General features: G+C 44.5%; 1 protein-coding gene across 1 annotated transcript in view; it reads left to right on the plus strand.

The window, feature by feature from the left end:
- XYLT1 (xylosyltransferase 1) overlaps nt 1-25,991 on the plus strand; it is a 163,793-nt gene that overhangs the window by 42,781 nt on the left and 95,021 nt on the right. The window contains exon 2 of the mRNA XM_033166681.1: nt 10,592-10,630. Within this exon, the coding sequence (XP_033022572.1) occupies nt 10,592-10,630 (39 nt within the window). The remainder of the gene's footprint in view (nt 1-10,591; nt 10,631-25,991) is intronic.

Genomic DNA, 25,991 nt, shown 5'->3' on the forward strand with positions numbered 1-25,991 from the left:
TGTTACAAACCAACATGCCTTATGTTAGGGTTTGGATTTAGGCCAGTGCGAACCGAGAGCAGAGCCCAGCTGTGAGTTAGCTCCCTCTCTCTCTTTCTCTGTGGGAGGCTTTAAACAAGAAGTAGTACTTCTGTAATAGTCCCTTGGGGGAAAGGATAATGAAACAACCAGGCTTCGAGTTAGTTCTTTTACTGGAGGAAGTATTGCAGGAAGGGAAGCCTTTATACCACTACGGCATTTTGTTTTCTTGTTCCCTTTAGCCTCTGACATGAACTGTGACTCAGCCACCGAAAATGATGGGGCAGAAATTTGATTAAATGTGAAATCACCTTTTTTTTGCCCTTCCAGAGCAATATGCAAACCAAAATACAGTGGTACCTTGGTTTGAGAACAGATTAGTTTATGAGCAACTTGGATTAAGAACGCTGCAAACCCAGAAGTAGGTGTTTTGGTTTGTGAAATTTGCCTTGGAAGCAGAACATGTTTCGCTTCCTGTTGAGTGTGTTCCATTTGTAAACTGAGTCCCCCACTGCTATGGAAAAGCACGCCTTGGTTTAAGACCGATTTGGTTTAAGAACGGACTTCCGGAACAGATTAAGTTCGTAAACCGAGGTACCACTGTACAGCCGTCCTTTGAAATTCTCTGTATTTCACAAAGCAGTTCTCCAGCCAAGCGTCATGTAGAAAAAGAGCATTTGCTAGGGTCAAATGTGCATTGAAATGCATATATAAGGGGTATAACATATAAAATGCATTATAGTTGGGATATTGTGTAGGAAAATGTGTACAATGGGAGAAATTTGCACTAAAATGCTGATGTGTTTTCATTCGGACCTTTTTTAAAAGGAAGAATAAGCACACTTGGAAATGTGGAGAACTGAACTAAAGGTTGGGAAATTGAGAAACTGAAATTGAGAAAATGAGAAAAATTGAAATTGGCAGGTTCTCCCAGCCCTGGCTGTAATTTTGCAACAAGCTTTTGTTTCTGAGTGGACAAGCTATGGAATTCTCCACTAATTTTCTGTGAGCTGTATTTGTTGGAGACAAAAAGATGACCTCCAATATACATCCAGAAATTCCCTCTCAAGATACTGGTATGGGTTGCTGTCTAGCGTTCTTGTCTGGGTGGTTGTTGATGCGATAATAGTGCATTAGTGGTGGATTCATATTGGACCATCCATACATCATTCCGCTTTGTTAGTTCTAGGGTGATTTCTCGGTATTACAGTGGTACCTCTGGTTATGAACTTAATTGGTTCCAGAGGTCCGTTCTTAACGTGAGGTACCACTTTAGCTAATGGGGCCTCCCATTGCCGCTGCCGCACAATTTCTGTTCTCATCCTGAGGTAAAGTTCTTAACCTGAGGTACTACATCTGGGTTAGCGGAGTCTGTAACCCGAAGTGTTTGTAACCCGAGGTATTGCCATCTGGAGGGGCCACTCTTGTGCCGTGGTGCAACAAAAACGAGAGACATAAAAGAAAACCCCAAATGGGAACATTTCAGTAGGAAGTTAGGGGACATGGATTGATGGGAAACGAAACAGCACGTCTGCCCTGAAAGTTTTGCCGGCCCAAACGGTATCGAAAGCATGATCACATATAACTGCCCCAGTACCATCCTAAGCCATGAATGCCCAACAGAAAGGATGCCTGAAGGAGACCTTAGAGATCTTATTGATTGTTACATGGGGTGGGGGGCAGGCTCTGGTTCTGGTGTCTTTTGTGGGAGTGATGGCACGTCCCCATTTGCCCAAGCTGAAAATCACCCCAGCTCCCTCTCCCTCTCTGCAGGCTTCTCCAAACTCTCTTTATTAAACAGGGTATCATTTGTGTCATTGTCAGGGGAAAGATGGCTTTGCAAATGCCAAGCTGAGTATCGCCACAGCCCTATTGTGTGTCAGCTCCTGAAAGGGAAGATAAACCTGCTCTTTAATAAATTAAAACACTGGTGATCGCTCTCCCTGTAACATGTTATACAACATAGCTGGCTTGTGTAACTGACAGGTTCAAATATCTCCAGTGGACAGCTGTGTGATGCCGCCATCTCAGGCAAGCAGGGAGCAAAGAGGACCTGGGAGAATTGTCTCATAGAACAGTATTAGTATAGCTTTCCGTGGAAGTTGATGGATTTGAGTACTCTTGGAGCCCCTAGGAATGCATCTTGTAAAATATAAAAATGGCATTTTTGCTCTTTCTTTCCTACAAGGTCTAGGTTTTCCCGTTTGTGTATGTCTATAGACTCCAGTTTGCTTGTTCCAGATGCTATGTGGCATCAGTGGGGAACCCTTGGCCCTCTGGAGGTTGCTGAACTACAACTCCCATTAGCCCCAGCAAGTGCGGTTGGGGGCCAGGGATAATGTTTCAATTATTACATGGAATGTGCCACCTCAGATTTCTTGCATTCCCTTTTAAAATGCTGAGGTGTTTATCAGCAGCAGTTTTTCGGTTGGAAGCTGGCTTGTCTTCCTCTGAATGTTGGGCTTGATCTCGAGACTGTTTATGGACGGGGTTACCCAACTTCTCATATGACGTGGACTGCAATAGTACTTCAACATGGAACCTGCAGGCTGCCCACTGCCTTGTCACGCGGAAGTGGGGAGCGAGGCCAAAATTTGACACACACACACCAGCCCTCATGCTGCCTTCCCAAAGCCAGGCATTGGGAAGGAGGCATGGGGGCTCTGTGTGTGTGTGTGTGTGTGTGTGTGTGTGTGTGTGTAATGTTGCTGAGGGCCACCCAAAAAGGCTGCAAGGGCTGCATGCGAGGGTTGCCCTGTGCTAACACATTCTCAATATATTTGTACTTTCTTCAAAAGGATGTTTATGTTAGCTGATGGTCCAAATCTTTTAGTAATAAGCCACATCAGTTAGGTCTTTCCATAAATGTTATTGATGTGCAAGGGTGTTGCCAGGCAAAATTTAGAGGACATAGAAGGCTGCCTTGTACCGAGTTAAACTATCAGTCCACTTAGCTCCATATTGTCTACACTGACTGGCAGCCTCTCACCAGAGTTTCAGGCAGGGGACGTTCCCAGCCCTGACTGGAGATGCTGGGGATTGAACCTGGTACCTTCTGCATACAAAGCAGGTGCTGTGTCACTGAGCCACAGCCCTTTCCCATATAACCTCCAGTCTAAGGACATCCATGCACAACAACATTCCATGTTAACTGCTCATAAAATCTGCTCTGTGACTCATCTTGGTGTGTCTTTTGAGTTTTCGGAGGGTCCTGCCAATCATTTGGATAACCTGGCTGTTTCCAAGTATCAGCTAACCTTTTCTAGGACTAGACTTGCCTTCCTTCTGAGTGACCGTTTGGTGTGTAAGCCATATAACGGATGACTCTCCAGCAGGAATCGAGCAACGGAAACATGAACACGTCTTTTGTTTGTATGTATGCAACAAACCACATTCAGTGAAACCACATTGTTGGGCTAACCTCTTTTGCTTATGTTTTATCACTGAAATTCCAATTGACATCAGTGTTCATTATCTTCCTTTCTTTGAAGGAAATAAAGCAGTCCCCAACTGCTGCCAGAGATTAATGATTTACATCATTTGGGCAATGGGACGTTTGACCTTTATTTTATTTGATGAGATGATTATTTCAGGATCTGATTGGTAATTTCACTGCCCTCCAGATATTTAAATGGGATGAACTGTAATGCAGTTTTAAAATCATGAGGAGATCGGAGGTGGGGAGGGAGAGAATGCATATACAGGGTTCTCTTAATGTGGCGTTTCAAAAATACAGATGTGGAAACCCAATTGCAAAGTTTAAGATCTGGTGTAGATTAGTCCTACTCAGTGTAAGGCAGTCTCTCAGAAATTGGAAACACAGGTTTCAGTCAGCATCTGGCTGTGAGCAGGGCCCTATGTGTCTCGGAGCTACTCATAAGGTTTCAGGTTGGGGGTGGGGCTTGCTTTTGAGAGTACTCTTTCTTTAGTATTTACTGGTATATGTAGGAGGTCGTCACTTGATGTCTCCTTGTAAAACATTGTCCTGGGTTGCCTCCAAACTATCAGCATTTTGCAGAAGGGATTCAATCACATACATCCCGCTCATCTAACTGGGTTGCCCCAGCCAGTCATATAAAAACATAATAAAACATTAAACATTTAAAAAAAAAATCCCTCTACAGGGCTGCCTTCAGATGTCTTCTAAAGGTTGTATAGTTACTTATCTCCTTGGCTCAGGGTTCTCACAACTCCATACCCTGCAACATTTCTCTGATGAAAACAGGGACGCCCTAAGGAGAAGTGGGACATTCTGGGATCAAACGGGAAACCGGGACGGCTTCTGTAAATCTGGGACTGTTGCTGGAAAATAGGGACACAAGGGCCTTGGTGTGGCTGTGGCCTAACCTTCTGCATAAAGCTTCTTGCAAGCAGAAAGTTCAATCAACAGGTTGTCTGAAGGAGCCCTTAGGCTTCAACCAGGAATTGCCCCCTTGTGTCATGACACACCCCGGAGCTTTGGCTTTGCTTTCTCACATGTCCTGCTGTTGCAGTTATGACAGCTGCTCCCAGACTATCTCACAGGCCCCGGGCTACAGGTTTTTTTTTTTCTGAGCTTGGCTGTCTTTGACACAGAGTACCTCTTGGAAACAAAGCTGCTGGAAACAAAGCTGTTGAAGTGGAAGTTTTTGAGGGAAGGAAAAGAAGAAGGGGGGAGGGGGAGCCCTACACCATTGCTTCCCATTCCTGAAAGGCATCCATTGTGCCTGTCAGATGTGCGTTTCCACCAGCTGTTCCTTTTGCAATAGTGCTGGAATATGCCCCAGTACTCTGAAACGCTTTGAGTTTGGCCTTCCTGCCTGTGAGAATCAGCCCCCACTTCCCCCCTCCAGACCCCATGCTTTGATTAAACAGGACGTTTCTTAGCGGTGGTGGAAGCAAGAGGGTGTCACGCCGAACCCCAGCCTCTCTCATTTGGCCCACGAGATGTGATAGCTTCCGCTTTGACAACCGCACAAACAGCGACGCGTCAGCTTATGGCACACGGTGTTTCTTTGCCCATTAGACAGGAAGTGTGGCGCTGGGTGCCAAGGCTATTTGCAGGTTCCCCAGCCACAAAATAGCTCTCAATTGAGTAGGAGCGGGTCCAGCTGAGGAGAGAAAGAAGCTATTCTTGTCGGTGTGTGTGTGTTGTGTATTGGAGAGAGGTGTGTGTGTGTTTGTGTGTGTGCTTAAAAAGAGAGTTTGTGCACATATATACAGTATATGATATTCAGGCGTGGCATCTGTTGCCAGCTTGGCAAATAGGAAGGCTTCACGTGAGTTGGGCATTGCCCAGGGTTTAACCCCTGAAGCAGAGAGCGGAAGGGGCTGCTTACATAAACAAGCTCTTTCATTCTTTTTCTCCCTCTCTTGCAACTCCTGCTAACAATATCCCAGCTGCCATTCATGAGGGAGGGTGCCGGGAGGTAGGAGAGGATGAAAAGAGGGTCTCCGTGTAAGACCCTCTTTGCAGAGGATTTGGCAAATCCTGCTTCATTCCCAACCCCCATCCTGGCCCTCCTGCGGGAAGCAAATAGGAGAGGGAGCAGGGTTCTATTCAGATTCCTTGGTTACCGAGAAAAAAGGGGGGCATTTTTCCTTACCCGGTGTCTCATTTGGGAGGAAGGAGGCAAACTTGGGTCTCCAGCTGTTTTTGGACTACAATTCCCATCATCCCTGACCGCTGGTCCTACTAGCTTGAGATGATGGGAGTTGTAGTCCAACCGCTGGAGACCCAAGTTTGGGAAAGCCTGATCTAAGGAAAGGTGCAGTGTGTGGTTTCTCAACCACTGAATAACTGCAGTCTATACTCTACACATCTTGCAGTTGTGGTGAGATGGTCTTCCCAGGGACTTGTTGCAACACATGAAGACCCCTGCTGCTGGATCAGGCCAAAGGCCCATCTAGTACAGCATCTTGTTCTCACCATGGTGAACCAGATGCCTAGGAAAAGTCCACAAACAGCACCTGAGCTTAGCAGCATTCTACCCACGTGATTCTCAGCAACAGTGGAAGGAGAACATAGCTTTGTCCCCCCATGAATTTGCCTGGTCCCCTTTTAAAGCCATCCAAATTGTTGGCTGTCACTCCATCTTGTTGGAGTTGGGTTCCATTCAGTTTAACTGTGGGCTGTGTGAAGTAGTTATTCTTGTTGTTTCTTCTTCGGCTTTGTTGGATGGCCTCAAGTTCTAGTTCTATGTGTGTGAGAGAAGAATATTTCTCAGCCCACCTTATCCACACACTTTATCATTTATCCACACGCTTACCATCTTCATACACTCTTATCGTGTCCTCTCTTACTCACCTTTTATGTGATTAAGAAGTCCCCCAAAGCTCAGTGGTAGAGCAGATGCAGAAGATTCCAGGTTCAATCCATGGCTCAATCCAGTAGAAAAAATTAAGTGGCAGGTTCTGGGAAGGAAAGACCCCAGGCAGGTATAACAGGGGTGGGGAACATTATTCAACCTGGTGAAGATTTGTCCCACCAGCCATTTTTCTTAGGTGGGCAGGGTTGCCTACCTGACATCACCATGATATCAGGTGACAACTTGAAATGGGCTATTTTTTCAGTCTTCAGGAACTCATCCTGCCCCACCACTGACTGTTTTTGCCAAGTGTGGTATAGTAACTAGTCCAAGGTCAGCCCAAGAACTTCATGGCTGTTTGGAGATTTGAACCAGAGTCTCAAAAATGAGGTGTGTGTTTTTTGTTTTTGTTTCAGTTTAATCTTTCCAGTTATTCTGTGTATTTGCACATGCACACACACACACTCATATATCTTCTGTTCAGTCAGCAGTTCTGCATCTCTGTTCTGTTTTGGACAGGCTCCAAGCCTCCCCGGGACACCAAAACTTTCTGGCAGCAAACCCAAGCTTTGCTTCCACCTATTTTCATTGCTCTCTCCTAGAATTCCATTATCTCACAGCATGTTAAGCTAACACTTAAGAAACATTATTGCATGCCAAGGTCGTAATGGTGGAACCCTGGGGAGTGAGACCACACAATATGGTCTGCAGGCACCATGATATTTGACTTTTCTTTCTCACTCCTTTTTTAGCAGCTTAAATTCTGTTTGTGTTGTGTGTGTGTGTGTGAATCTTTACTTTTGTTAATTGGACAGCACCCTTAATTGCAGAATAGAAGCTGTTGTGGTCTATTCTCTTAAGCTCTGTGGTCCAGGGCTGGTGTTTAATGCAAAGGTTATCAGTTCCTAACTGGAAATGTTACTGGAAAGACCTCTGCAGAGGGTGTGGGGAACCTTTGGCCCTCCAGCTGTTGTTGAACTACAACTCTCATTATCCTTTTTTAAGGGTTCAGGTCAGGTTTCACCCCTGGGCCCTTTGAGGGCACTGGGGCCCAAGCTGCTGTCTATGTATGCAGGCAGCTCTTCAGGTAACCTAGTCAAAATCCATTTACAGGTTCATAAATAGGCCCACAAACTGGGCAAGAACCGTAAAGCGTTCAGAGGGGCCCAGAATTTTCTAATTGACAGGCTGTGTTGAGAAAGTAGCAGCAATTCTGTTTCATGAGTTGAGCTTTTGATTGCTTTTGGAAGCCATGCAGAGTTACGTGTAGCTTATACTTTAAGTCTTCCTTGGCTCTGAGTTCAGAATCAAATTAGCGATGAATAGTTTCTGACAACTTTATCATAATAATGTAACGGTGATACCCAGTGCAGTGAATAGTTTAATTATTCCTCCTTTTGACAGGCGAGTTTGGTGCCAGGAACCAAGTATATAATTGTTTTCTGTCTCTTTGGACTACAGTTTGGGTGCACCTGGAGCTTGCCCCCCTCTTCCTTTCATGTTGCCTTCCTTAGCTGTTAACAGGACTTGAACAAAGTCATTCTGGACAGCTTAACCAACCGTCTGCCAGACAATGGAATGGTTGACCATGGGTCATAATGCCCATTGCCAGGACCCAGGTTTGGGGGACCCTTGGGCAAGATGCCCAAACTGGAAGCCCCTACCTGAGTGGGCCCATTTCCTCCTCACTACCCATTTTATTGCCCCCTTCCCTCTGGTCCCAGTCCATAACACCAGCCAGAGAGGGCAACATTCATATTCCAGCCAGGCAAAAACACTCAAGGAGGGTGTGAAGGAGGACTTGTGAGGGAAGTGGTTTGGGGAGAGGAGGTGTGGCCTGAGGAGAGGTTTGAAAGCCTGAGGTTCCCCACTCCTGCTCTTCACATTTGTTTGGAGGAGAAACATGCTAAGAGATGATGGAGGAGTTGAGTGGCAGGACATCCAGGGACAATAATGGGCCCTCTGCAGGTACCCAGCAGTGCCAGCTCCGACACTAGCCCTGGTAATGGCAGTAACCAAAATGTGAGCGATTTCTTTGAAGAAGCTTTTCTTGTAACATTTAAGGGCCAGTTCCATATTTATGTTGGGACTTCAACTGGCATTCAACCAGCAGTCTTGGAGATGGGGACCCTCTTGCCTTGCCAGAGCACTGCATGGAAGTGCTTGGAAGTTGCTCAATGCTCCCCTTCTCTTTCCACCCAGCTTATCTCGAGCACCACCCTTCTCTCCACTGATTGGCTTCTTCCTAAAACTCTTTCAATGCCCTCTTCCAGGAAAGTGACCTAAGAACAGGGCTTCGGAAGCTGCCTCAGACTGAGTCAGACCTGTTTAGCTCAGTTCCATGTAGCTTGACTGGCAAGGACTTAATAGGATTTCAGACATGGTTCCTTAATAGGATTTCAGCCAGAGACTGAACCTGGGACCTTCTGCATGCAAAGCAGATGTTCTGCCATTGAGCTGCTAACCTTCTGGGTCTTACCTGGCAGTGCAGATGTCCCTGTTCAGCTTTGTCACTGCATCCCTGTAGCTTTGCTAAGGAAGACGCATCCATCATAGAATCATAAAGAGCTGGAATAGGCTGCTGGGGGCGTGTAGTCCAACCCTTGTCATGGCAGAGCTGCCAGTCAATTTAGGCAGCTCTCAGCTAGATGGTCCAGTGGTCTCACTTGGTATGATGCAACTTCCTGAGTACCAAATGCAGCCACTGATCATTGGAGGACATGACACAGCTCAGTGGTAGAACACAGAATAATGTCCCAGGTTCAACCTCCAACAAGTATAGCTGGGGGAGACTCCTGTCTGAAAATTGCTGCCAGTCTGCATAGACAATACCGATGAGCCAGATAGATCAGCTTCCTGTCCTCACTAGATGAATACGAAAGTTGCTTCCCAGAATTATTAATGTTTCTTTTAGCATGGAATCGTGCAGATATAAAGCCATGCCTCATCAGGTTCGTAAAGAGGAAGAGGAGCATGACAGTAACCTGTTGCTATTTTGCCTGCGGCTCTTTAGGAGTAGATTTGCAGGTAGCTGCAATAACCAAGATGGTTAGAATTCTTCATCTCGGAGGGAGTGGGTGTGAGGGCCCCCCCCCCAAGTGACAAGCAGGAACCAACTGTAAACAGAAGCTTTCTAATTCCGACAGGCGTGATGGATGAAAGAGAGAGCATCATTGACCTGGTTTCACTTCGTTAAGCTTTCCAATTAAGCAGGGGTGCGACAGAAAACGAGTCTGCATGAATATCTGCAGCCATCAAGCACAGATGTTTTGCAGAAATGTGCGTGTTTCTTTTGTACTTAACAAACAAACAAACAAACCACACAACTATTTTCCTTAAAAAAAGAAAAATCTCATTGAACTTGAGGAGGGGGCAGGGTTCTTAAATTCCCATTTTCTTCCCAGAATTTGAGTTCTGGAGAACATGGTCATAGTGGCTAGTAGGCAGAGTAGTACTAGCATTGGATACAACCCTTTGTTCTTGGATTATTTCCAACATACATTGACTGAGATAAAAACTTGGAACTGAACATTTCAGTCCTACTAGAAAGTTATGTCTGAGGACATTAAGGGGTGGGGCAGGCACTTGCTCCCCTTCCGCATCACACCATTGAATGGAAGCTTCCTTACGCTATGCAGTGAGGAGACCACTAGAACATTTTCAGTCCCCTCTTGAGCCATAGGACAGGGATTTAGAGCTGCTCTTCATCCCAGTTCTGGGACCGAAGGAGCTCCAGTTTATCATCAGGAATGTAAGGAGGCAGCGATTTCCATCCTGTTCTGGGTTCATGGCAATCAGCACTGTTTCTGTTCTGCTACAGTCTGGCTTCCAATGAAACCTCCTCATTCTTGAAACAAAATAGAAAATTCTTTCCAGTAGCACCTTAGAGACCAACTGAGTTTGTTCTTGGTATGAGCTTTCGTGTGCATGAAGTGTGCATGCACACGAAAGCTCATACCAAGAACAAACTCAGTTGGTCTCTAAGGTGCTACTGGAAAGAATTTTCTATTTTGTTTCGATTATGGCAGACCAACACGGCTACCCACCTGTAACTCCTCATTCTTCTTTTTTTTTGTCTTGCTATCTGCTGCAACGAAAATTTACACAGTTAATTAGATAATTAATTTTAGTGAATTTCAATGAAAGGGAAATGTCAAAAACAAAGCAGAAAAATAATGTAATAGTTTATGTAATGTTTGTGGACTAAAAAAAACCCTAATAATAAGTATGTCTACTTGCAATTGGCCTCTTTGAAATAATTAATTTTTTCTTCTATGTTCTTGCAGGATCAGCCTCTCAATCCTTACAAAGGCTTGGAAACCCAGGTTAGTTCTTTATTATCATGTCCTCTTCTTAAAGTCTTTATTCAAATTCTGGGATGTTCTGGCATGCCCTTCCTTTGAAAGCTAGCAAAGGCAGGATTTCGCCTGTCATTACATCTCAACTGTGCCTTGTTGAAAAGTGTACATTTTGTCAGTTCTAAGGATGTCATTCCCACCTTGGAGGTGAAGCAACCTATTTGTACCACACTTTCTGTATCGTCTCTTTATTTCTTTGCTCATCCTCCCAGACAGATGGCACGTTGGGAAAGAAGACAATGGCATCTCTTTTCAGATTTTCACATACAGGGTAAAAAAAATGCATCGTGTGTCAGACGTTGCTTTTAAGGTCACCACAAAATTCAGTGAGAGACAAGTTCAGTTTATTTATTATTTATTAAACAAAATTTTGGACCACTTCACACCACAAAGCCATCAAAGTGGTATACGGGGTGAGGGTGGGGAGAACAGAGTACAAGACAGACACAAGCTCTAGGCATAGTAAAATCAGTTCATCAAACTCTGAAACAATAAAACCATCCATACAAACTCTATAAACAACAAAACAATTTCATCAGGCTTCCATAAATGACTGAGTCATATATTTGCCGTCCTTCGTGTGATGGTGTCATTAAATTCCCTTCTTCATTTCTTTGATTTGGGGTGTGTGTGTGTCACAATTATCTTGGTGACAGGGATGCAGCGATATGGCACAGATTTAATCTGTTTGCCTCAAGTGTGTCTGATATCGTTGGCAGTTAGAATAAGTATCTCTGCCCTTGCCTCCTGATCTCTTAGGGTGGTATCCAAAGCTAGTCCTACTGAGAGTAGACCCATTGAAATTAGTGGACTTGACAAACTTAATTTCAGCAGATCTCCTCTGAGTTGGCTACAACTTTTAACTCTTATTGACAGATCTTCTTTTTATGCCATTGGCTTAGCTGCTGTGATGTCACAGCAGCAGCTCATGGAAGCTGAGTGCTAGCTACGACTTTAGAATCCAAGTTCTAGCATTTCCACTGTCCACAAGGAAGCTGCTGTTAAACTGCTTCACCTTTTGCCCATGGGCAGTAGGTTTTAGAGGTTGTTAAATGGAACTTGGCTGTGTGGTTTTCTTTGGCTATTTCATAGCCACCTGTTGAAGAGGGAAGAGGATGGTTGCAGCTTGTGCATAGAAGGCTTTAAAAAGTGTACTGGTGGGAGTAGTGTCTACCACAACTTTACCACATCACTGAGTAAACACAACCAGTGCTGCTACCAGGCAAAGACCTTTCCAAAGCTTTTTAAATGTGATTTCAATTCTGCCGAGTGATTCTGCCGATGCTGCTTTTGTGATTTTGTGACCTCAGTTTATTTTGTCAGCATTGGGTGTTGTGTGTGCATTGATGTATTTTAATAGTTTTATTCATTTTTTAAAAAACCACCCTGAGAACATGATTCAAGGCAGTGTAAACCTACTTTAGAAACAAAAGGGGGGGGGGGTTAAGAGCAGCATGCCACTTAGGAATGGGGGACAAATTCAATTTAATTTGAATGTAAAAGTGAACCTGTCTAATAATTCACACTTTCTGAAACAGTACAATGCAAGCATCCTTCAAAACAGGAAATTATTTGCATTTTCCAATGCTGTTCTCCAGCCCAATAAATGTGTGCAAAAATGCGTGTAGTGAGATCAGTGGGCAAGGACTTCCAGAGAGTAGGTCCTGTTGCCACACTATAGCTTGGATTCCGTGGAACAAAAGTATTGTGGCAACTGTAAAAAAATGCCAGTTTTCCAATTGGTCACATGATTGCTAATGGTGGTTGTTTGGGGAAAGGGAGCCAAAATGGCACCTAATCCCACTGAGATTGGTAAATGGGTCTTGCCTGCCTCAGTTCCTCCCTGAACACAGCTAGGTAGTGCGCGCATGGATGTGTGCATGCATACAGTCGACCACAGTAGACATCAAGCATTTTAAAAGTCAAGAATTGCCAAGCCTGAGGCCTGTGGTTTTCCATTTAGCCACAGAGCGTATATAAAATGTCTTTGGCATCTGCCCTTCTAATTTGCCTTCCCCGACCCGAATGTAGTTCAGCCTTCATGCGTATTAATTCCTTGCCAAGTGAGTGCCAAGGCGAATGCCAGCTGGCTTTCAAAGTCTCTGTGGTTCCCCCCCCTCCCTTTTTTCCAGGAGGACATAAATATTTCCAGCAGACAGAAGAAACTGTGCTTACACACTCACAAATGCACACCTGTTCTTAAATAATTAAGATAGAGATTAAATGTGTGGTTCTACATATGGATAAGAGCAAATGTGGGAATTGCTGGGTGTGTTTCAGAGCCGGGACTTCTCAGCCAACTGTTTTGCTAGTCTCTTTTATTTGAGATCTATTACGGGGGCCGGGAAACAGCTTTTCATGTGCGCCTTCTTTGTATCTTGCGGTGCTGAGACCGAGTCAAAGCAGTTCAAAAGCAGGAACTGAGATCAAGGAGGGCTTACCGGGGAGACAAAACTCAAATGATCGTGTTTTGCATGTTGTGAAAGGGCCAGAGTTTGAGCATCAAGAGAGATGATCATTGGAGGCAAAAAGATAGATTTGGTTTTTGCAGCAATTTCTTCTTCTTTTCTGAAGTCATATTTCTCATGTTCAAAGCTGGCAGCAGAAAGTACGGAGGAGGAAATCTCCCATGGCTGTCAAGCAAACTCTGCATTGGGTTTTGACTTAAACTATTGCACTTACTCCCATGTGTGTATGTTTTGAAAAGAAGAGCACATGGCAGGTTTGAAATGTTCAGTGCAGCTGATTTTTTGTGTGTTTGTGTGCGCGTAGCAATATCTAATGTAAATCTATTAATTTTCCACATAACACATAAAACACCACAACGCACAACACATCAACATGAGATCTCAGGGGGTTATAAACACAATGTTCTTGATGCATATAATCAAAAAATGTTTGCCACACATTAGAGAAAAGCTGGGGGGTTAGAAATTCCTTTGGTCTCACGAATCTGGCACGTCAGCTTTTCAGCCAGAGCTGTTGTCCATGTTCTGAATGCAACTGATTCTTGAAAGGATGTAAAGCCCTATTGCCTCTGGCTGCAGAAGTTTGGGGAATAATGGTGGTACTAAGCCAGGAATAGTAAACACAATGCCTTCTAGATATTGTTGGACTCCAACTCCCATCATCCCCAGGCAGCATCAGCAGTGGTCAGCTGCGATGCATAAATATAGGATGGGGGACACCTGGCGTGACAGGAGTACAGGTGAAAAGGACCTAGGGGTCTTAGTGCTTAACATGAGTCAACAGTGTGATGCAACAGTGAAAAAAAAAGCTAATGGTATTCTAGGCTACATTAACAGAAGTAATAGTATCCCTTGGCATTCTGAGTCTAGTTCTGGGCACCATAGTTTAAGAAGGATGTTGACAAGCTGGAATGTGTGTAGATGAGGGCAACCAAGATGATCAATGGTCTGGAAACCAAACCTTATCAGGAACCGTTGGGGGAGCTGGGTGTGTTTATTAGCCTGGATAAGAGGAGACCGAGAGGTGATATGATAGCCTTCTTCAAATACCTAAAGGGCTGTCACATGGAGATGGAGAAAACTTGTTTTCTGCTGTTCCAGAGGGCAGAACCCCAACCACTGGATTCAAATCACAAGAAAGGTTATTCCGACTAAACATCAGGAAGAGCTTTCTGACTGTAAGAGCTGTTGACAGTGGAATGGACTATCTTGGAAGGTGGTGGGCTCTCCTTCCTTAGAGGTTTTTAAGCAGAGGTTGGATGGCCACTTGACAGGGATTGTTTAGCTGTGGTGGCTGCATTGCAGGGCATTGCACAAGATGACCGTTTGGGTCCCTTCCAACTCTACAATTCAGTGATGCCATGATGGGTGTCACAGTCCCAACAACGCTTGAAGGGCACTGGCTGCCCCTGTGCTAAAGGACTGGAATAGAAGGGTGGATAAAAAGAAATCTGATTTCATAACTCCTCTTATAATCCATGTATCCAATGCTTATGAGCAGAAATTTCTGGATAAAAGCATCATGGGACATTGCTAGTTGTCTACCAGCTTTAGTTTGCTGTTGGCCATGTTTGGGGCAAAGGGCTGTTGCACAGTGGTGGTCCATCTGCCTTGCATGCACAAGATCGCTGGTTTAGTCCCAGCATCTCCAGGTAGAGCTGGGGAAAACCTCTGTCTGTAACCCTGCAGAGCCACTGTCGATCAGTGTAGACCAGGATTTCCCAAACTTGGTTATCCAGCTGATTTTGGTCTACAGTTCCCATCAACCCTGACCAATGGTCCTGCTAGCTAGGGATGATGGCAGTTGTAATCCAAAAAAATCTGGAGACCCAAGTTTGGGAAACACTGGTATAGACTGTACAGAGGTAGATAGACCAATGGTCTGGCTTTGTATGTATATGGCAGCTTCCCATGTTCTTCAAAGTAAATGCAAGAAAAATCAAATCAGTTGATGGTTTTCCTTTAGGTCTTCCATTATCTACTCTCCAGATGAGTTAGTGGAGATTATCAAGCCATTTCAGATATAGAATATGTTGCCAGTAAGGGGTGTGGGTGGATGAGTGAAAGGCAGCAGTTAACCATGCAGTTTGTACTATTAGACTAATAAATTGGATTTACTGGAAAATCTTACAATGATATAGTATTAACTCCCAACTCGTTGATGCTTCCAGAAGTCTTATTAATGTCAGTTTCATAAATATTCTCCCTTTCCATTTTTATTATTATGCTCAAGGCAATTTTCATCAAAACTGACAAACGTGTAACAGCAATGAACACATCAGCCTGTGAAACAATTACACCACAATATACACAGAACAATGGGATAAACAGAAACTGTTCAAAATAATAAGACAGTAGACATAAATATCAAGACACTGATATCTGGTAAAAGAAATATTTTTATATTTTTTGAAATATTACTCAGTATAATAATCAGTAAAGCCAACCACATCAATCAGTTTATAATTCCATGTTCAGGGATTGGCCTTTGCCACCCAGCAGTGGAGGAAGAGAGTAGCCAGCATTTCAGCCTCCCATATGGCAGGAAATGCTTTGCATTTGCATATGAGGCTGAGAATTTGTGCAGGAACTTAGGAGCCAATCAGTGTTTACGCTGGGTATGTTATAGCAGTCATCACAATGTTCCATTGGCAGAAGAGGCATTAGGCTGCACCATTAGTGAGGAGGAGTGCCCTTCCTGGTCCTTTAAGGGATCTTTGAGGGTGGTGCTTCCTGTTCAGAAGCCAAGTTCAGGGGCTGATGGGCCACAGCACCCTCTGCCAGTAGTCAGGTGGTGGAGTCTACCAGAATTGGTTTGTGCCGTAGGCAGACCCCAACAACAGTTGACTCATACCAACCAGCAGGTGGGCTGTGTGGGTCAGGGATGGCAGAAGTTATAGTCCTGCAACATCTGGAGGGCCACAGGTTCCCCATCCATGGTTTAATTTTTCTAAACTGTAAAAATTGTATGCAAAGTCACTTGAGTAACAGACATGGAGTCCAGAGAGAAAAGAAATACTGATAAATTTACTTAAGGAAACTGGAAGGGGGAAAAACCAGTGTATAATTTGAGCAGAAAGGAACAGAGAGGGGTTTTGTCTTTCCTACTTCAGGCCTTGTACATAGCTGGGAGACAGTCAACCAAACAAACAAACAAACAAACATACAGAGGATATGTAACAGCACAGTCAATCCAGAGCACATTGTACCTCAATAAACATCATGCCACCCAGCCTGGTTGCAAAGGCCCCACCCACTCACTCCAGTTGGCTGGTTTACTGAAAACTCTTGTAAGTTACAAACTGAATGATCCCTAAGAAAAATAAGGGCTTGGTGCTTGTTAGTTATCCCAGTACCTTCTGATACTCTTCTGGGCTAATGTCCTTTGGGACCAGCTTTCCAAAATGGGAGCTTGGGCCTTGCTTTACAGTGGTTCCAGTCCTACTTTTACAGTCGGTGATAGAGAACAGGAAGGAAACTCCCTCATGATGAACAAATGTGTGGGCCCTTGCTGGTGAAAATCTTTATAGCCAAGCAAACGTTTGAACCATGGCCAAAGCTCAACAAGGCTGCATGCAGGACTTGCCCCCAAAGAACCATGGGAATTGTAGTTTGTTCAGGGTACTGTGAGTTATAGCTCTGCGAGGGATTAACCACAGTTCCCAGGATTCTTTGGCGGAAGTCATGCGTTTCAAATGAATAGTATGTGCACAGCCTAATAGGACAGCTGTGGGTTGTGTAAACTTTCAAAGTTACATAGCCCCTGCTTCTGTAGAACCTGAAAATAACTTTATAGAAAGCTGATACCTCAAATCTTGATAATAAAGCGGCAACAAATCAATTAAGTTTTATCAGTAAGCTCCAGATCGGCTTCATGGTAACCTTTCAAAGCTGCCTTTTTCTTTTGACTTTGAAAACCCAGAAACGTGTCATTTGAGAGCTGGAAGAAATGGAGGTCGCCACCTTTTATTTTTGGCATCAAACTGATGACTGGCAGAAGTTCCCCTCCCCCCACCACCACTTTTTTTTTTAATAAAAAAATTCATTTATCCCAATCAAAGAGTTTGAGCACATACAGCATTCTTCACAGTTTGACCTTTTAAAACTGTCAGAATGATATTAAACTGGGAGCATTATCATCTTATTTCGACTTGTGAGCCAGGGTGCCGTCTAAATCCTGCTTCGAATGGCGACTTTTTAATGTGACCTTTGGCGAGTTGCTTGTGTCGCAGCCTCACAAGGACATGTGGCTTGGAGTTGTTGTGTTGGAGGCAAAGCCAGAGCCTCAGAACTGGCATCCTCTCTGCAGCCGTTGGAGAGGGTGGAAGTCACCGTTTCCACCCAAGGAGCTGTGGGGTTAAGCTCTTGTTACGAATATTACTGTCGTTTTCTTAATTGCCTTCCAAGCAACAGTCATGAGGCAATTTACACATTAGATTATTAGAAGTGGTTAAAAAAAACACAAAAACAGCCATTACCTCATAAAATAAAGTACATTCTCAAGAGACTACATGCTGAATTGAATGTTAACAACAGAAACTGACCCGATACAGAAAAAGAACAAAATAAATGCTATGAATACAAAAATAAAGCTGTATTTCATTGGGACTTTCCATCTCCATGATAGACCTATCATAAAGGTGACAAATGGAGGCAAACTCTGTGGGTTCAGCTGCATCCAGAAAATACTCTTAATTTATAAGTCAGGTCTCCCCCCCCCCCCTTAGAAATTAGAATAAACATTGCTTTGGGGAACCAGATATTTAAAGACAAACCCTAAGACTCCCTGTGATACGGTCAAAGGGGCAGCTACTGATAGAAAAATGACAAGCAGTTTACATATGAAGTCTGTATTTCACTCATCAGAAATTGGCAGAAGATGCAGTGAGCTCTGTTTTTGTTGTTGTTTTATATGTTTTATTTTATTTTATTTTTCATTTTCTTACTGGAGGGCTGTTTAAACTTCATAATGAAGTCCTTAGATTAAACAACAACAACATTTAACATAATATTAAATCCATACAAAGCAGACCCTTTTGACTAAGTCCCAATTATCTAGCTTGATAAAAGCCTGTTGGAACAAAATGTCCTTTTTTAATATAAATATTTTTATTTCGTTTTTTTTTTTAAAATTATACAGCCAAGAAGATACATGTAACAAGTTACAATAGCATTTCCCTGTAATCCCTCCATCTCTCTCCCTGATGTGGGGATGGAGCAGTGTTTTTAATGAAAGATGTTGTTCCAGAGCTGCAGGTGTGTGTGTGTTGAAGATGCCACACTGCAGAATTGTCCGTTGAGAAATAGTGAAGGGATACCAAGTTTTTATAAAGTCATCTGCATTTTGTTTACCCCTCAGGGCTTTCAGGTGTTTAGTGAACTTTTCCATTCATGCCACTGCCCATATATTTTTGTCTGCATAGGGAGAAAATGTGAACTGCCTTCACTTGTTTCCAGAAAGTGCAGATATCGAGCGCCTGAGCTTGGAAATATGTTATATTTGGGGAAATTGCACTGTAAAAATTTTTTTAATGTGTCTTTTTGACAAAATTGCATACAACTGTATATTCTGGAAGAAATTCTTGCGACAATATTGATGAATTTTCATGAGAACTTTAAAAAAATATCACAAGCTGATGTGGAAGTGTGCAGAACTAAAATTAAGTTTGGGAAAATGTGAAACGAAAATAGACAGATTCATCCATCCCTAATCTGCAGTTTCTAGTAAGTAGCAAGGTGGATCCTGCAAGCCTAATGCCTACCCACCTCTGCCTTAAGCTTCAGAAGGGGATATTGGCAGCTTCCAGCGAGATGGCACCAGTGTGGGCGTTCTGGGGTCAACAAACACGCTTCAGGTCAACGAGGACTTTAGCTAATTGGTTTATTATAATGGAAGCTCTTGTAAGCAAGCTTCTGCTTCATCACTTGCAGATATTGGACTAAGAAGGAGATGGGGGTATGTGATAGATTTTTACATACGCACAGTGCAATATTTAGCCATCAGTTAATGTCATCTTTTACAAATGACTGTATCCACCACTCCATCCGATCCACCAGCTCCATACCTGGCCAGAGGTCCATCCTTCTGACCTCCGCACATTTGGTGAAGGTCTGAATTGTATTTGTGCAGGCTCCTCTGTGCAATCAGGGCTCCAGATCACATGGAGTTGCCTATTCCAGTGGTGCTGAAGTCAAAGGGCTGGGTCAGTGATGTGACCCAGCTGTTCCTTCCCCATCAACCTTAAGAACCTAAGAAGAGTCTCTTGCGTCAGGTCAGTGTTCCCTCTAGTCCAGCATCCCGTTGTCATGGTGGCCAGCCAGATGCCTTTGGAAAGCCCACAAGCAGGACCTGAACGCAACAGCTCTCTCCCCTCCTGTGGTTTCCAGCAACTCACATTCACAGGTGGACTGCCTTCGACAATGGTGGGCTTCCTCTGCCTTTTTCTCCAACCTGTATGGAGGAAGGAAATATCACAAGAGACCTCTGCATGCTTCCCTCTTGTTCCAGCCCACAAATCCCAAGGCTATAAAGCCACTCCGGTGGTGGCGGGGTGTCCATAAAGCAACTCCACAAAGCCATCTGCACTTCATGGTAGCTGGTCTTAATCATTTTTCCAATCAAAGGCCGGTTGGCATCCTAATTGATTTTATATTATGTCCCTTACCAGAAGGGAGAAGGCGTGTGCTTACCAGGGCAGCACAAAGAGAGCAGGTCTATTCTTACTGCTGTATTTAATGCTGCTGCTAATCACGGAGATTAGGCTGAAACAATTACAACAGCTAATTAAAGAACAATGCGGGTTTTGGCATCTTTTTTGCAGACAGCACTACCGGGAATTCCTAACTCAGGCAAAGTAGAGATAATTAAAAATCGAGCTCCGGTTTCCTCGCACGGGCATCTGGATCATACTGATTAAACTGCAAACAAAACAAACACACACGCAAAAACAGATGAAACCAACACTTTGCAGCCTATCCAATTTCACTTAAAGGGCCTTTTGGACAATTCATAAGCAGGAAAGTAGAAAGGGAGAAGAAAAGGCAGGGAGACAGCCAACTCTCAGCAGCCAATTAGGTGACTAAGCTATGAAGATGGATTGTGACTCTCCCTCACCCTTTTAAATGCCAAACGCTGAGTACTGCGAGCAATAGAGCCTTGTGGAGCACTCAAAATCGTTGGCGCTGCTACTGACCGTGTCTGGACAATCAGCTTAATAAGCCAAGAGAGGAATGAGCCTTTTGACTGCACGTGCCGCTAGGGATGGATGGATCAGGCTCAATTCAGTCTGTGCCAATTTTACATGTGGCTGGTATTAAGTTTATTCAGTCCTGTTACAAGCTGCATGTGTTGTTCCTCTCTTCCCCCTCCCCCCCCAAAAAAGTGCAAAGATCATTCGGCTAAGGAAAGTTACTTCCAATGAGTTGCTTGGATGCCAGGCAATAGGAATCCCTGGTGTCCCAAAGATCTGCTCTTTCCCCCTCTCCTTTTGTGCACTTTTCCTCTTTCAGGTTGCCCTTTCTTTTCCCATCGCAGTAAGGATGCAGCTTTCCTGTGGTAGCTTCAACTGAGATCAGGTATTCCCTAGAAGTTGTTTCCTGCAAATGCTGCTTTTTGCAGTTGTGTGCGAATCCCCTTCCCCCCAAAAGGCAAATTTGAAAACTTTGCTAAGAGGCTTAGACAGCAGTTGAAAGCCAGGCACTCATTAAGAATTCACCGTACTGTACAGTTAATTTATAGTACAACGGTGTACATGTCTGCTCATAAATGAGTCTCTGTGTTTAATGGGGCTTCCTCCCAGCTTAGTGGATCCAGGATGGCAATGGGTTGGTATTGGGGGGAAACTGTGTTATTGTCAGTGCTATTTTTCTAGAGAAAGAGGTGCCAGAATTCACCATGAACACCTCCCCTGTTCTCTTATTATGGCAATAGCACCCACCTGAGAGGTGCCGGGACTGAGTTCTGGCTGGGAAAATAGCCCTGATTCTTGTCCCTTTAACAGCTGTATGGCAGGCGAATTCCACAGGTTAAGCATTTTCTAGTATGGAAATGCAGTTATGGGGAAAGCTGCTCTCTAATTTTGAGTAATGGCATGCCCTCCATAGCAGCCATGTTGTGTTAGGCCACACTCCCATCGCAGCTGCTTTCTGATTGGCATCCACAGGACTCTCTCAAAATTTGAAATCTTCCCACTGGTCCGAAAAGGTTGTTGCCCCTTCAGTTAGGTCATGGAACCAAGGACTTGCAGGAGTTCTTCAAGTGGATACTGGGGACAAGGGCATTTTTAGTTCTGGATTTCATGAAGTAAGCAGAAGGCTGGATTTGGACTGCTTCACAAGGCAGTTTATTCAATTTCTCCATTTCTGCGTGGCATGTGAACTTCCACATGACATCAAAGCCACTTCTGGATAACTAATGGAATATAGCGCATGGTTGGAGTTTATTTCCATGTTATTTGATTCCAGGGGGGAAAAAATATTTGCAGCTCCTTAACCCAGAAAATTGCTGGAACAGAATGACAAAATTTGGGGTGGTATACTGGCATACGATTCTTCCCTGCTGTTTTCTTGGGAGAATCAGGGGGGGAACAGAAGCACACATGTGCAGAAAAAATGGAGGAGTAATGACGTTGTCCGATGACACCGATTGTTGTGCCACACACCTTGACCATTGGTTTATAGGACATGTATGACGTTCCAGTATATCGTTCAAAAAGCACAGTTCCATAGACAGCTACTGCAGTGAGGATGGAACATAAGAAAATGGGTCAGAAGCACTAGCATTATAATCGGGAAAACTAGTATAATATTCCCCACATCTGAATGTGTGGTGGTCTATAAGGCTTTCTCCAATCCTATGATTCTCACAAGTGCAATACAGTACTGCATTTTGGGGGATCAAAATAGATATTACTAATGTTGCATGTCCAAAATGCAGATCAAAATAGATATTACTAATGTTGCATGTCCAATATTCACATGCTTTTGTGGGTGGGTGGGTGTTCCAAGGTGCTGCTCTTAACATTGCTTGAAAGTATTAGAGCACACATCCTCTCATAAGACGTGACAGCTAGATTTACAAACCTAGCTCACCTTGGAATTCCCAGGGACGGCAGCAACGCTTAACATGCAAAAACAACGGTGCAATATAAAAGATATTGATGTAAAAAGGCTGTAAATTGCTTTCCCAAATATATGCCTTCATGTCTCATCCAATGCACACAATTACTCATATTTGTGCAGGGCAGAAAGGGGAGAACGTTAAGCCGTTTATCAAACAATACATAAAGCTCAAAAGCTAATGCAAAAGCAGTGGGTCAGTTCTCCCGGCAAAAGGGATAGCACACAACTGCAAAAAGTTATTGGCATATTACATTAATTCCCCACATTCTGTCCCCCCTTTCAACAGAAATGCTCAGAAAATGTCAACTGGATGCCCAAAATCCAATAATTCTCACCACCATCCAAATTCATGTAGGAGCAACAGGAGCTCCCAGCACCAAACCCAGCACCAATCCAATGCAGCAACAGAATCTGGCTTTGCACAATGTACTGGTAACAAAGGAAGGAACTGCTGGCCATGTCAACCAAGCCTTGCAAATAACTCAGTTGGTTAGAGCATGGTGCTGATAATGCCAAGGTTGCAGGTTCAATCCCCCCATGGGACAACTGCATATTCCTGCATTGCAGCAGGTTGGACTAGATGATCCTCAGGGTCCCTTCCAGCTCTATGATTCTGTGAATTCTATGATTGTCTGTCAATTTAAACAGCCTGAAGGGGACAGCTACACGCCTCATTAGAAGGGCATGATTTCACTAATGGGCTGGTTCAAATGCATTGTCAAACCATGGTTTGCAGTAACAGTAGATTCCATACCATGCTTAGTGTTCCACATAGACATACAATCCATAGTTTCTGCTCTTTACCTTTCGCCCTGTCTTCCTTCATAATCCTCCATGATTAATAATCCCCAGGTAGAGCAATGTCTCAAACCAGGGTTTGTCAGTTGAGGGTGCTGGCACTGATTTCCCCAAATAAGGATTGCAAACAAACTTCAGACCATGGCTTCATATCCTTGTTGAGCAGATGCTCACAAAGCATGGCTTGTCAGAGGCTGTTGGTTGAGAAATTTTGAGAAACCATGGTTTAACGTTATGTTTTGGGTCACTCTCGGTGAATCCTGTCCTGTAGGGATGTGTGGTAGGGCAGTTACCACACAAAAGAGACACAGACCACAAATACAACTCTGCTGTGAAATAGTGCATTTGCTGTACTCCATTTCAGTTGATGCTCCCCTGAAGTACAACCCAGCCTTTGCCATGGCTTAAACAGAGAGTCCCCATTGCACAACTGCTTTAAGAGCCCTGCCAAAAATTGCCCGTGCTACCTTATTTTATGCGGGGGTCAGCCCCACATAGAGTGCATTGCAGTAATCTTATCGGAGCCAGACCTCCTCCAACCCCTGTGGGCCATTTTGACAGGTGAGCAATGCCTCCCACCTGTGAATCACTTGATATCCCAGCAATGCCAGGTGACGCATCGTAAAGTTTTTCCTTTGCAAGCACCTGCAGAGGAGTGTCCTTTGCATTGCAGGCTTGAATTGAAACTGGCAGTGCAAAGGGGTATTTGTGTTTACAGTAAATCAGTGGAGTTCTCAGTGGGGAAGTCTGTAGCACAGCTGATCCCAATGGGTTTGTTGTCATTGGTGCCAACAGTAAGCCTAAGCTTTCCATAGGTCCTCCATCCCTGGCATACACCAACAGTGGCTAGACCTGGTTTCTGCAGCTGAAGTTGTGTAAAGGGCATTTCTGGGCACAGCAGCTACCTGAGCATCCAAGAGTACTGCCAAAGGTTCCCTGGCTGTGATCTAGTCCAATGTCCTACCCTGTGCCGGAAATCCAGAGCTAGGACACCCCTGCCAGATGGCTGTCCAGCCTCTGTTTGAAACCTCCTGCAAAGGAGAGCCCACCACTCCACTAGGTAATTGCTTCCTTTGCTGAGCTGATCATTGAGATGTTTCTCCTAATTTCCAACTGAAACCCACCTTTTTGTCTCTTATGCCCATTAAGGAAGTATAGGGGACTTTCTTCTGCAAGTCCCAAAGATCTCAGAAGACCACTCCTCAGTAACCCAGAGCAGTGTGGCTGCCCCTGTTGTGCGGAATAGCATTCCTGCTGAAATACAACAAGGCACCCACTATCTGAGCTTTTCGGAAGCGGCTGAATACATTTTTGTTTCGACAGGCTTTCCCAGCTGACTAAATGGGACTTTGCCATGAGTGTCAATTTTGTGTGCTTTTAGACTTGTCTTAACCATATTTGCTCTCTTGAGTGGGACAGCCCTTTGGGTATTTGAGTGCTGTCATTCCCACCTCCACCACCACCTAAAGTCCTCTCTTATCCAGGCTAAACATACTCAGTTTCTTCAACCTTATGCATATTTTTTGCACTGTCTGTTAATCCAGTTTCTGGCTGTGACCCTCTGTCTTCCCAGAATGCCTCTCCTGTGCCTTTAATGTGAAATAGCATTCAGGATGTGCCAGCTAGGGAAAAGAGCCCCTGCAATTTCCAGCTGTGGGGCTTAGGAACAATTTTGTATTCCATCCCCCACCCCACCCCCTTTTTAACGAGATAATTGCAAACATTGGGGCCAAATCGGTGCTTCCCTTGTGCCAACCATGGCCTGGACTCCTGCACTGTGTGTAGGAGGTGCATGCATTAGTAATCTGGCATGGACACACCAGTTGAATGTTTTGTATTTCCCGAGAAGCAGTGCTGTGTGTGTGTCACACACACAAAAACCCCTCTTTCTACAATGCTCAGTACAGCCTTGGGGGTTATCATAACAGTTTTGGCTGACTACATTTGTAAAAGGGAAAAGCTGGCAGGAGGGAGGGAGAGACGGAATTGGGTTTCCGCGTCCAACAATCTGGTAAAACCCAGTTCATTTATGCCTTATGCTGGCAGCAGGGAGCCCAGAGGAATGAAAGAGGCATGGTTTTTGTTATGTATTGAAGTTCTCACCTTGGCCACCAGGGGTGTGTGTATATAGTTTATTCTGCTGCGGTTTTCACTCAGGTCAGCTTATGCAAATGAAGGATTAGAAACTGACACTCAGGGATTGGTTAGCTGCAGAATGTTGTTACTGTTACGTTGTAGCTGAGCTCTATATAAGCTGGTGGCTGAGGCCTCCAGCTCAGTTCTGTTCCAGCCTGCAAATAAATAAGAGCTGTTTTGGAAGATCGCTGTGTCGTCTGTTGTGTCCACCCACTATTTAACACTGGAGACGAGGATGGGATCATGGACATCAGAACACAGACAGCACACAGCCAGTCAGCGCAAGGGCAAATCACTGAGCTGAATCACTGAGCTGAATCACTGAGCTGAAACGCTGAGCGAAATCACTGAACAGAACCAACTCAGAGCTGCCCGTTCTGGCTAGAGCACTGTGTTCCATCCATCGCCCACCACGTCGGCATCGGAATCATGGCTACACTAGTGCCTCTACCGCCGTTTGCCCCGGCCTCTGAATCATGGGACTCATATCTCGCTCGGTTCGAATGCTACCTTCAGGCAAACGAGCTAACAGAGGTATCAGAGGAACGGAAGCGAGGCCTTTTCCTCAGCCTCTGCGGGCCCGAAGTGTTTGAGACGGCCAGAGTTTTAGTCGCTCCACTCGCAGTTCACAGAGCACCGTGGGACGCACTACAAGAAAAGCTACGCGGCCACTACGCGCCCAAGCCGTCCAAAATTGCGGCCCGCCACGCCTTTTACCACCGGAACCAGGCAGAGGGGGAGTCGATCAACGACTACGTCGCCGCTCTCCGAAAGGCCGCATTAACCTGCGAGTTCCGAGACTTAGA

Source organism: Lacerta agilis, chromosome 13, assembly GCF_009819535.1.
Source record: "Lacerta agilis isolate rLacAgi1 chromosome 13, rLacAgi1.pri, whole genome shotgun sequence".
Taxonomy (NCBI): domain Eukaryota; kingdom Metazoa; phylum Chordata; class Lepidosauria; order Squamata; family Lacertidae; genus Lacerta; species Lacerta agilis.